This window comes from Callospermophilus lateralis, chromosome 1, assembly GCF_048772815.1.
Source record: "Callospermophilus lateralis isolate mCalLat2 chromosome 1, mCalLat2.hap1, whole genome shotgun sequence".
Classification (NCBI taxonomy): domain Eukaryota; kingdom Metazoa; phylum Chordata; class Mammalia; order Rodentia; family Sciuridae; genus Callospermophilus; species Callospermophilus lateralis.
In genome coordinates this window covers 52881859-52894172 of record NC_135305.1, presented here as the reverse complement: position 1 = coordinate 52894172, position 12314 = coordinate 52881859, and the positions used below count along the sequence as shown (strand labels likewise).

Genomic DNA, 12314 nt, shown 5'->3' with positions numbered 1-12314 from the left:
TCTCTCACCAGCACCAACAATGCTCAGCTTATTTGATTATAATATGTGAAAGGAAATTTGTTATGTTTGTATTTTTAATAGAGACAGGAAGAAACCTACAACCATTAGGCATCCCTTTAGCTATCTTTTCTGACTCAGTCTAGCCTGGATTTACCACTTAGCCCAACTAAGCAAGCACAAGAGGGAGGGAAATCGAGTTATTTTTCTCTGCATCACTCAGGATGTGAACTACAAGAAGGCAGATCCTCCAGCCTTGCCTTTATTTGTAGATTAAGTGGCTCAAACATCATGTCAGCCTTAATGGCCTTGCTCTGTCTCCAAAACAGAGCTCTATATTTCTCCCATACCCTCCCTGATGACAGGTAACTTGACCGCCTATTGTGTCTTCTCTGATATAACACATTCAGCATCAGGTACAGTGTCTGAAAACTTGATAAATACTTATTGAATAGTGTGCTGGCATTTTCTTTGTTGTTGTTGTTTTGTTTTTAACACTGTCTTGGCTTTATTCACAAACACAGTTGCACAAAAGTATTAACCTCAAAGTTTTAAAGGAGAGATTGTTAAAGAACTTAACACAGTTTATACATACTGCCATACAAAGACCATTAAAATATGTCCAAACTTCTACAAAATATTAAATCCTCCTACCACCCACAAAGCTAAATAAGTTCTTAAAAGTTTTCTGGAGGTTCACTAGGTGTTGTTTTTAAACCAAGTATTTTTAATTTTGATTGTGCAATAAGATAATTGATAAGAAAGTCAATATATAGATTTCATTTTAAAAATAAGTATTTTATAATCTGGCATAGTATGTTATGAGTATTCTTAGAGACTAAAGCAAGGTATATCAATTGTTAAAATTAGGAGAAAAATGCCATTTTTGTGACTTTCTGATCCGCAGTATGCTGAATTTTCTGAATAAATATTTCTTACTTGTGCAGAGGGTGGCCAAAACTCCTGCCCCAACCCCAATATACAAAGACACAATGTCACTCAGTCTGCTTTCATTAGGTCCTGGATAGAAATATGATAGTCAATTCGATTGGGGCTTGCAGTAATACATAGGTAACATCTTCCTTCCTAGAAGCCATGTCTTCATTAGCAATCTAAGTCTTCAAGGCCCAGGGTGACCCTTTACACCTTTTACACTAATACAGGGAGTGGGGAAATGAAGACTCAATTTTTTACTTGAGATAAGTAGGGTCACACAGAGGTATCTCCCAATTGGTCACCATCATCCTCTGGATTTCTTTAACTTTGAGCTTGTTGCCAAGCTCTTCCTGTGTACCCACTTATCCCTTTGAGAAAGAAAGTTGCTTTGGGGTTTCAACTGGGCAGACAGTAACTCTCTTACCTCTCATTTTCCCACAGAGCAAGCTCCTGTTCTCCAGCCTAGAATCTCCCCATAGAACAACCAACAAACAGTGAGGGACTCACATGGAGGTTTATTGGTGGAAGTACAGCAGCACGTTGTTAGTAACTCCATCTCACCCCACCCATGTCACTTGGCACCGTGGTGAACAGCCTTAGAGGCTGCACAGATACCAAGGATGATCACCCCATTTTAGCTAGGTGTCAGGGGCCCAGAAAGTTCTCTCCTAGGGAACTGGCTACAGGAACCTGTAGGAAATGCTCGTCTGGATCTTCTTGTTCCCAGAGGCTGTGGTTCAAGGTGGCTCTCATGGGTATATTCAAGTTGAGTGGAGATGTCACCAGTGAGGGTTTCTTATAGCTGTGGCAACTTCCTATCTCAATGGCAGTTTGGGTGTTTCTATGGGAAACCAGAAATGTCAGGGTCATTGAAAGCAATAGAAAAAAAAAAAAACAACATGGTTAAAATTCTACTTTAAAAACCATTTTATGCCAGGCCTATAATGTGACTTGGGAGGCTGAGTCAGAAGGATTGGAAGTTCAAGACCAGCCTAGGCAACTTAGCAAGACTCTGTCTCAAAAATAAAAAAATAAAAAGAGTTGGGGGTGCCAGGCACTGTTACATACACTTGTAATCCCAGTGACCTGGGAGACTGAGACAGGAGGGATTGCAGGTTCAAAGTCAGCCTCAGCAACTTAAGCAAGATGCTGACTCTAAAAAAAAGAGCTGTGAATGTGGCTCAGTGGTGATATAGATGATTAAGAGAAAAACATAGAAACTATAAAAGAACACTGAAAAGAAAGTAAAAATTGCTCACACTGTGACTATTCGGAGATAAATGCAATGAGTTCTTTTAAGTGAAGATAATTTTAGAATTTTGTTAAAAGCTAAAAACTGGCAATACGGTTAAAATATCTAAATGCTACAAAATGCCTGGATAAAAGATACGAAATGTAATTTTAAGTGCATTATTGAGTTTACAAATCAAATAATCCCAGGAACCCCAAATCCCCAACCAGAGAAGGGAGTGTGAGGTGGGCTGCCAGTGGGACTCTCCAGCTTTGAGAATCAAGGGCTGGCCCTGTGCCCAGGGAGTCATTTGCAAAGAGTGACTGGCTAAAGGGAGGGCCTTCCTGAGGCCACCCAAAAGCTGGAGCTGTGGTCCTAAGATCTGGAGACCCTTTATATGGGGCACATTTCGGACCAGGCACAGGGAGGGCAGGAGAGATGAGACAGGGGCTTCTTTGTTTGTGCAGTAACAAGCTGCTATTATCAAGGAAGCACAGTCCTCCTCCAAGTGGCTGTTCATTGTACAAGGGGACATTTCCTGAGGACCAGATGTGGGGAGTACCAGCCAGAGACACACAGACAGATGGTATAACAGCATGAAGCAGTTGCAAGTCCTACCCAAGAGGGCACGCTGACAACTAGTGCTTGGTGGCAAGGACACCTGCAGAGTCAGACCCTGAGGGAAAGGGGTGGCCATATACAAGGGAGATTTCACAATATTTCCAGAGTTGCAATTAAAGGGAGGGACTCTAAAGAACCCAAAAGCTGCAGGTACTGACTCACACATATAATCTCATACTTGGAAGGCTGCTAGGAGAAAGGTAAGTTCAAGGCCAGCAACTTAAGCAAATTAGCTTAAGTTGGCAGTTTGGGTATTTCTATGGGAAACCAGAAATGTCAGGGTCATTGAAAGCAATAGAAAAACAACAACAATAACAAAAAAAAAAAAACTGGCAACTTAGCCAGACCCTGTCTCAAAAGTGAAAAATTTTCAAAAAGGATGTAGCTCAGTGGGAGAGCACTTGCCTAGCATGCTCAAGGTCCTGAGTTTGATCTCCCATATTGGGGAAGAGGGGGACGAAGGGAGAAAGTAAGCTCCTAAGAGACAGTCACCTTAAAGCATTAGAAAGAGTGACAACTCAGTCTGCCAGTCTACCACTAGGAAAGGACGATTTGACAAAGGGCCAGGTTGAGGGTAATAAAGAGAAAGAGGAGTAATAAAGTAATAAATTTAATGTCTTGAAATCTTCAGGCATTGGACATTCTAATTACAGAATTGAGGCCACTTTTGCAATTTAAAGGGATCACACACACAGAGACACACACGCACACACACACACAATAAGAGAGATCCATATGCTATGGGGACTGCCAAGAAAAGCAGTTTTTATCCTTTAGCAAAAGGAAAACTTCTCCCACTGAAAAAAAAATCAATATAAAAATAACTTTGTGGGGCTGGCTGGGGTGGTAGAGCGCTTGCCTAGCATGCGTGAGGCACTGGGTTCAATTCTCGGCACAACATACAAATAAATAATGTTCCATCAATAACTAAAAAAATATTTTTTAAAAATAAGTTTGTGCTGGGTACTGTGGCACATGCCTGTAATCTCAACAGCTCGGGAGGCTGAAGTGGGAGGATCATAAGTTCAAAGCCAGCCTCAGCAAAAATGAGGTATTAAGAGAGACCCTGTCTTTAAATAAAATACAGAATAGGGCTGGGGATGTGGCACAGTGGCTGAGTACCCATGAATTCAATCCCTGGTACTCTCCACCCCAAAAAAAGTTTGCATCTTGATAATATCCTACAAATTCTACTTTTATTTGTTTTGTGGAGCTAGGGATTGTACCCAGGGACACTAGGCCTCTGAACCACATCTCTAGCCCTTTTTAATTTTAACTTTGAGACAGGGTCTTGTCAAGCTGCCCAGGCTGGCCTCAAACTTAACCTCCTCTTGCCTCAGTTTCCTAAGAAGTTGGATTCCAGGTGTGGACCACTGTGCCCAACTATAAGCTGTACTCATTCAACATATTGTTGCACTTGCTGTGGATTTCTATTGCATGTTACCAAAAGAATGTAATATAATTAGCAAATTAATAAAACATTGGAGCTAGAGATATCTCCCCTCTGGGTCACTGTCTGTTCTGTCCATTTGACAGAAGACATGGGTGAGGCAAAGAGAAGTAGCATTTTCCCAAGTAACTCTTTTAAGCTGGGACAAAGAGAGTCAATAGCTAACTCTATGAACCGGAGTTAGTAAGTATGTTTCTTAAGCTTAATTTACTCATCCTTCATCCCTTTTATTAATAAGCACCTGCCATATGAAAACACTGTGATTTGCCTAGGGAATGAACAGTCAGATCAAAGAGACCTGAATACCACAGACCCATTTTTTTTAAAGTATTTTTTTAGTTGTAGGTGGACACAATGACTTTATTTTTATTTGTTTATTTATTTTTATGTGGTGCTGAGGATTGAATCCAGTGCCTCACCTGCGCTAGGTGAGTGCTCTACCACTGAGCAACAGCCTCAGCCCCTACAGACTCTAGTTTCAAGGATGGGCTTACAACAAAGTGGAGTCATGTGCATGACTATTCAGAACAAAAGGAAAGTTGGTAGAGGTTGTCAGTGACCCTGTGACTCCATGCAGGAGGAAGGGACAATGGAGCTGACCAAACTGGACCCACCTGTTTGATGTGAGCTGGGTCCTTGTAGAGAGTCCCAAGCAACTGCCACTCTTCTGCTCAGCTGCCAGCAGCCTGAGGGTCTCACTGGTCTGGGAGGATGATGAGAGGCTGCATTCAGGCTGTGTGGAGAAATGCACGTCAGAAGGCCAAGCTGCTCCTGAGAATCCCTGGACTCCCCAGGCATAATCTTGAAGGAATTTGTGGGCTTATACATGAGTTTCACAGCCTAATCCTGGAAATCTGTTCCTACAGCATTCAGCCCTAGAATCATCAGACCAAATACAGGATGCCTGTTAGGACTGTATCCTGTCTCTGATGGGTTTTAGAGGCTACTTGGTCCAAAACACAAGATCTTGTCGGTGAAATGGCTGACTTTCAAAGTCCGTGATAAGTCACCTAAACTATACCACATAATGAGAGGAGGCAAGTATTAAGGTTCTGAAATATCAAGGTTTAGGATGTGGCAATCTATCAATACAATCTATCAAACTTTCTTTCTTGTGCTTCTATGCTAGGCAGGTCCTAGAAAGGCTGCACAGGTGTCAAAAATCACCCTATGGTCTGGGGAAGTGGCTCAATGGTAGAGCGCTTGCCTGGTATGAGCAAGCTCTGGGTTTGATTCTCAGCACCACTAAAAAATTAAATAGGAACGCAACAGTTAATGCAAAAAAAAAAAAGGAATAAAACACAAATACACAAGGAACAATATTCAGACTCCTTGAAATTAATGCCACATTCTTACCCATCATATGAGAAAATTTGTTAAGACTTTTCATTAATCTATTGTAATAAGGATACAGAATCTCTATGACATGGAAAAAAAGTCCTATAATATAATCTAAAGTGAAAAAACAGCATTCACCAATATACACACTTGTGCCTCAGTATCCATGGGGATTGGTTCCAGGACCCCAATACCAGAATCCATGGATACTCAAGTCCCTTATATAAGATAGCACAATACTGCATATCATCTGCACACATCCTCCTACTTTAAATCATCTATAGATTAATTATGATACCTAATACAATGTAAATGCTATATAAATAGACCATATTGTTTGGGGGAAAATGACAAAAAATGTGTGATATGTTCACTACAGACACAATTTATTATTTCTTCTTTCTTTTTTCCCCTCATTCTTTCTCCCTTCCTTTCTTCCTTTCCTTTCCTCTTTCTTTCCTCCCTCCCTTCCTTCTCCTCTCCCTCCCTCTCCCTCTCTCTCTCTCTTTCTTTTCACAGTACTAGGGACTGAGCTACATCCCCAGCCTTCTTTATTTTGAGACAGGGTCTTGCTAAGTTGCTCAGGTTGGCCTGCATCACTACACCTGGCCAGTTACAATTTCTTATTCCAAATATTTCTTTTTGTTTGTTTGTTTTAAATTATTTTATTGGGTAAAAATCTTAAGCAACACTGGACTTCAGTAGGCGCAATCTCAAAAAAATGATTAAGATGATGAATGGTTTTGCAAGTTTTGTCCTTGGAAATATTTTCATTTGGAAAATGAAAATATTTCATTTCATGTTGTCTATACATAATGAAATTTAGCATTAACAACAAAAGAAAATAATGAACTACACATACACACACCGAGGACAGGTGTTTAAACTTAACATTGAGATATATCTCAAATTACATAGAGCAGAAGAATAACATCATGGATCAGAAAGATTACATCAAACTCATGATGATAGGTTACCCCTAAGGAGTGGAAAAAGAACTAGGACTAGAGGTGCTCAAAAAGGATTTCCATTTAACCTGCAACATTTTATTCATTAAAAAAATAGACTTGAGGGGCTGGGGTTGTGGCTCAGTGGTAGACTGCTTGCCTATCATGGGTGAGGCACTGGGTTTGATTCTGAGCACTGCATATAAATGAATGAATAAAATAAAAGTCCATCAACATTTGAAAAAAAAACTTGAAAAAATATTGTAATTTTTTAAAAAAAATATTTATTTTTCAATTGTAGTTGGACACAATACCTTTGTTTTATTTATTTACTTATTTTTATGTGGTGTTGAGGATCGAACCAGGACCTCTCACATGCTAGGTGAGCACTCTACTGCTGAGCCACAACCCCAGCCCAGTATTGTAAATTATTGCTCATTGTTATTTCTATGCTGTGGAAAAATAATCATTTGCTTTGTTATTCTTTTTACATATCTAAAATTTAAAATTTTTCTGAGCAAAATAATTTCAAACTACTTATAAAGTTGTGTATGCGTGTACTCTATTACAGCATTAAAAAAAAATAAAGCAAAAACATCATTAGAGCCTAAAAAACTCTTAAGACATAATTAACCTCACAGTTTTGATTTGATATTTGTCCGAAAGTGTAGTAATGAATTCGATCATGGTGTTTTCCTAATTTGTAACTTTTCAAAAAATTACACTGAACTCCATTTTAGTTATTAGCTCAGTCCAAAAGCAGAAAACAAACAAACAAAAAAAAAATACTGAGAACCAGTTGTTTACCTGGCACAATAGTAGGCATTGAAGATAAAGCAATGAACTCATTAGACAAAGGTTTATCAAATCTTAGTCCCTAGACCAAAATCTGGTCTACCACCTGTTTTTGTAAAATTCTATTGGAACACATACATTCATGCCCTTTTGCTTCCTTATATCCTTCAGTGCTCTGTATCAGTGGAGATGAATAGTTGTACAAAGACTCTATGACTCAGAAAGTCTAAAATATATACTACCTTACCCTTTATAGGAAAAGTTTCCCAACCCGCCATTGACAAAAAGAAATCTCTGCCCTCACATTCTACTTCAGAGACAGACAGTAAAATAATAAATAAGTTTTTATGTGGTCTAAGGTAACGTGCATCCAACTGGAAGGAAGCAAGGGAAGGGAATATGGAGTCTTGTCAGAGAAGGCCTCACTGCAAAGATGACCCTTGAATGAAGGAAGATCTAACAGAGCTGAGAGAACAGATCTGTGGAATTCTGGGGAAAAACTCCAGGCAGGGGAAGTAGCAAGTGCAAAGTTCTGAGGGAAAAATTTCAAGGAGCTTTATGGGCCAGTGTGAATGGAATGGGATGAGAGGAGAGAGGAAGTCAGTCGATAGACTGAATGCAGCCCAGCATCTTTTTGCCAAATATTTCTGAGCCAAAGTTGGTTGAACCCATGGATATGGTACCTGCAGATATGGAAGGCCACTGTGCCTCTGTACATATGTATATTATGTGTGTGCATACAGACACATCTACATTTATTTTTATTTCACTGCAGACCTTGGAGGGATGCCTACTTACTGTTGTTTCAGTGGAGGGGCTAGGCATCTTGGGCACCAGGCAGTGAGTGAATTGGATTCTTGGGTCTTTGGTGGTGATGGATAGACCTTTCTGTAGAATTCTCACCAAGCGGATCCAAAATTGAAACACAGCCTCTGGATGTTTATCATGGAGCCTCAGGTAGTAGATTTTTTCTGTCACTGTTCTAAGTCGCAGAATGCGTTGGGTCCGGTCATAGATTTGTAGCTCCACATACTTCAGGGGGAGAATCCTAGGCAAAATGAGGAAATTCCCATGTCGGTGCTTCCCACCACTGCTTGGGAATACAGAGGCGAGAAAGCTTGTGTTCTGAGAGTGGGGATGACTAAGTGGGGATGACTCCTCTTTGATTACCAGGACTTTTGTTAACCAATCTGCCCACATCAGTAACAATGGCTGCTATTGATGCATAATATCACATTTAATTTCCACAGCAGTATTTTGATGGAGGAAAGATAAGTGTTGTTACTTCCACTTCACAGATTTTAAAACTGAGATTTGGGAACTGGAACAAAGTTATTTTGACTCCATCTCCAGGCTTTCTCCCTACATTGTGATTATCTGTGTTGAGGGGGTAAGGACAAGGATGGATGTCTCCTATATAGTCAGTATTTTCTTTTCAATTTTAACACATTATAGTCAGATTTTACTTTCATATCTCTATCTTTTCTTGGGGAACCCCAATATTGGAAAAAAAATAAACTAAAGGAAGACAAAATCCTCAACAACTTGAGACAGGAACTGTGGACTGTGGACTGCTTCACCCCCAGCACCATACACAATGCTTACTATATTTAGATACTAAATACTTGTTAAACGAATGAATGAATGAATGTCACTCTGAAAAACACTGTTCTTTCTTTTGATCTGAAATCTAGCTGTAGAACAGCTGTAACCTCCTACCATTTTTAGTCCCTCCCTCCAGCCTTTACCTGCTCAGTGTGATGACTGGGACACCAGGTGTGTTCCAGGTAGAAAACTGATTCTGGGGCCAGGTGACATTGGCCATCAGGAGGACGTTGGGGAGTGGCAAGGAGGGCACTGAGGACGTCACCCCAAGAATGATGGGGGTAGATCCTTCCCAGACATCCATCCAGTCTGTGGGCTTATTGACCTGGAAATCAGCCCCAGGAACATGGATCAGAAAGGAGCAGAAGGGTAGGAGGATACAGAAAACAGTATATCAGCTTGGTGACAGGTGTAGAGCATACTGGGTTGGGCCGTGATCTACTATTAGTCCTTTTTATTGATCTCTGCAAATAGCCTTTAAGCTCTCTGGCTACAGGAACCCTGTGTAGCATTTCCTAACTGTAAAAAGATGTAAGAAAAAAGTTAAGTGGCACTGAAATTTTATCTCCTCTTCCTTGATTAGCAGAAGCCAGCACTGGCTTCTAATGACTTGAAAGGGAGATGCTGTGAAGAAAGTCCCAGAAGAGGAGGGGAGTACAGGAAGAGATGTCAAAGGGAGGAGACCCAGACAACTCAAGCGGAGGGAAATTCAGGAGCTTTCCTCAGCACAAGGAGCAGCTTGTTGCTAGGTCTTGAGTGCCATATGACTTGTTCTGAAGCACCTGGGGATGGCGGGGGTGTGCCAGGACAGGAAGTCTGGATGGATGCCCGGCACTGGGACACAATGTCTCAGCTCACTGACAGAAAGGCATAAGAGCCGTGACCACTAAGGAGACACAGAGACCAAGATAAGGTACAAATGAGGAGAGACACCTATGTTCCCAAGACACTAAGCCTTCTCCCAACATTCTAGACTTTGTAAAGTCACCAAGACAGTTGCTCTGTTCTTGGTAGAACTGGGGACAAGGAGGAGACCCCAGGAATAATAGGAACTTATTTCCCAACAGCCTGACCAAATGGTACTCCTAGGAAAATGAATTTTGGGCTAGGATTGCAGCTCAGTTGGTAGAGAGTTTTCCTAGTATGTGTGAGGTACTGGGTTCGATCCACCTAAAAATAAACAAAATAAATGTGTTGTGTCCATCTACAACTAAAAAAAAGAAAAAGAAAGAAACATGAATTTTGATGTTATGGGGAAAAGGGACATTTCTTGGAGCCCATGTTGTAGAATGAAATTTGTATCCCCTGCAAAACATAGAGGACAGCACATATTGAAAGTAGTGTTCCATAAAAGCTGAACCTGCTCTGAGGTGAAGGTGGAGATGTGGAGAGCAGGGATAGAGGAGGCAGCCCCCTTGCGTTATGACTAATCTCGGGCTCAATCACATCAAGTAAACTTTGACTTCTGCTATGGGTCCATCTTCCCTGGCACATTCTAGTTTCCTACTGCCTGTTAGGTCACTAGGTCCATTCAGATTCCAAATGGTTTTAATATTAGACCAACTAGAAAATATTAAGAGGACAAATCTGCTGCGAAAACACCACATCCAAAGAGAAATTATTAGAAATCAGATCCCAAGTCCATGTTAATGCTCCTTTTCCACGAGAGTGTTAGCAATGAGTTCTGCCTGGGCTTACCAGTTGACCCCAAGTACATGTCCCCCTGGGGAGCACCAGGACCCCTGAGCACAGCTCCTCCACACTGGAACTGCAATAAGAAGTAGCTTGTTGTTCTGTGAGTAATCCCCAAATTAAGCCACTGACATATCTCCAGGCGTTCCCCCCTTCTCTCCTACAACTCCTTGCCCCTTACCCTTATTCACTTCATCTGGGTGGGTCCTGCAGACCCTCTGTGAATTCCAGCCTTCCTGCCTTGACCCAGTACTTTGAAATTCCTGTGCCAGATACATCCCACTCCTGCTCTTCTGCTCACTTAGACTTAGCAATACCTCAAAGACTTAGCAATACCTCAAAGAGTGACTTACAACACTGTTTTCTGGAAAGCCTTTTCCAACTGTTCAAGTTCAAAGGAGGTGCTCTGGATGCTCCAGGCACCTGTTCTCTGTGCTCATGCCTTGGGGATCACTTGTTCCAAACTATTCAACACAGAGCTTACTTAGACAGTATTTTACAATAGGTAGACTAAACATATAAGTTTTCTCAGCTCAAGACACTACCTGATATACTGGGCACCTCCTGCCCTGCATGCAATAGGCCTTGAGAATATGCTTCCTAGCTAATTGGTTTTATCACACTACAAAGGAGCATAGACAAACAGGGTCAGGCTAGTGTCTATGGAGGACAGGCAGGACCTGGGTAATAACAGATGCCTATTCAAACAACCACCTCACACTACTCCCAGTGGCTCCATGCTTCCCCAGACCATGAATGCACACTTCCACTGTCATTATCACCTCTCTGTGGGAACTTGGCAGAATCTAAACAAGACCAATCTGCCCAGGGGCCTTGTTTTTAAATACATGTTTCTAAACTATCTTAGAAAGAGGAGGCTGGATCTCAGAGCAGGGTCTCCAAAAGTGGCCTTCATTCCCTGAAACCATCCACTTCAGACAAATGGCCCAGAAAGGGCACCTGTGGTCCTACCTGGAGACAGCTCTGGCTTCCTTGTAAGGTTTGAGTCTAGTTCCTTAAAGCACATGCCTGCAGGGAGCTCTCTCATGCTGTAGGCACAAACTGAAGTTGAACTTGGGACCCAGATCCTCTGCTTTGTTCTGGCTTTGGTGGTTTCTTTCTCCACCCCAGGGCTTTCAAAGTCCACAGCATCTTGTGAACAACCCCTAGGAACAGTTTCAGGAAGGGGAAGACAGGTGGCCCTGACAGGCATGGAGATACCTGGATAAAGTTGCTTTCAAACACCACTGAGTTGGAGAATAAGTTGAATTCTGGAGAATGAATCAGTCGACAAAGAAGGCCATTTTCCACCCCAAGTGCTACTCCAGGGCCTGGTTCCCTGACCTTAGGAGGGAGGCCCCTAATTTTACTCATTGGTTCTTGGGAAGAATGGGCTGGGGAACATCTCTGGGGCTCCTTGCAGACCCAGCCCAACTCCAAGGTGTTGCCGTTGTGACCACTGCTTCCCCCACCTCCTGCAGCTCTACCTCCCTCCCTCCTTATGGCTGTCCCCCAGAACTGGGAGGGCCTGTCAGCTCACAATGGCAGGAATGACATCAGGGAGTGTGAGGGGCAACAACAGGAAAGGGAAAAAGAAGAGGACAGGAAGCATGACGGACATGCAGGACCCTTTTGTCTTCCTCTCTCCTGGCTACAAACCACCAGTCACGGAGCCTCTTCCACTCTTCCAACATTCAGTCTT

The 12314-nt window shown here is 41.9% G+C and overlaps 1 protein-coding gene across 2 annotated transcripts; it reads right to left on the bottom strand.

Moving 5' to 3' along the window:
• Positions 1–1578: 1578 nt before the first annotated feature.
• On the bottom strand, positions 1579–11986 carry Garin1a (golgi associated RAB2 interactor 1A). 2 transcript variants are annotated; one of them, XM_076862250.1, is made up of 5 exons: positions 11833–11986; positions 9064–9271; positions 8114–8363; positions 4850–4968; positions 1579–1774 (listed from the first exon to the last, which is right to left on the bottom strand). In XM_076862250.1, exons 1-5 carry the CDS (start codon positions 11984–11986, stop codon positions 1579–1581), a joined length of 927 nt encoding a protein of 308 aa, XP_076718365.1. The 2 variants fall into 2 exon arrangements, with proteins under 2 accessions (XP_076718365.1, XP_076718373.1); XM_076862258.1 differs by having other exon boundaries at positions 9064–9245; positions 11834–11986.
• Between the last annotated feature and the right edge of the window lie 328 nt (positions 11987–12314).

Bases quoted from the DNA above. Each gene is read 5' to 3' on its own strand.
- Garin1a (XM_076862250.1), bottom strand. From the start codon at position 11,986: ATGAGTAAAATTAGGGGCCTCCCTCCTAAGGTCAGGGAACCAGGCCCT. The intron at 9,272-11,832 runs TATCTCCATGCC...GCTCCTTTCTGA, and splicing joins TGAAAGCAACTTTATCCAGG to TCCATGTTCCTGGGGCTGAT. The intron at 1,775-4,849 runs GTGGGTCCAGTT...GGTTTCCCATAG, and splicing joins ACCCAGCTCACATCAAACAG to AAACACCCAAACTGCCATTG.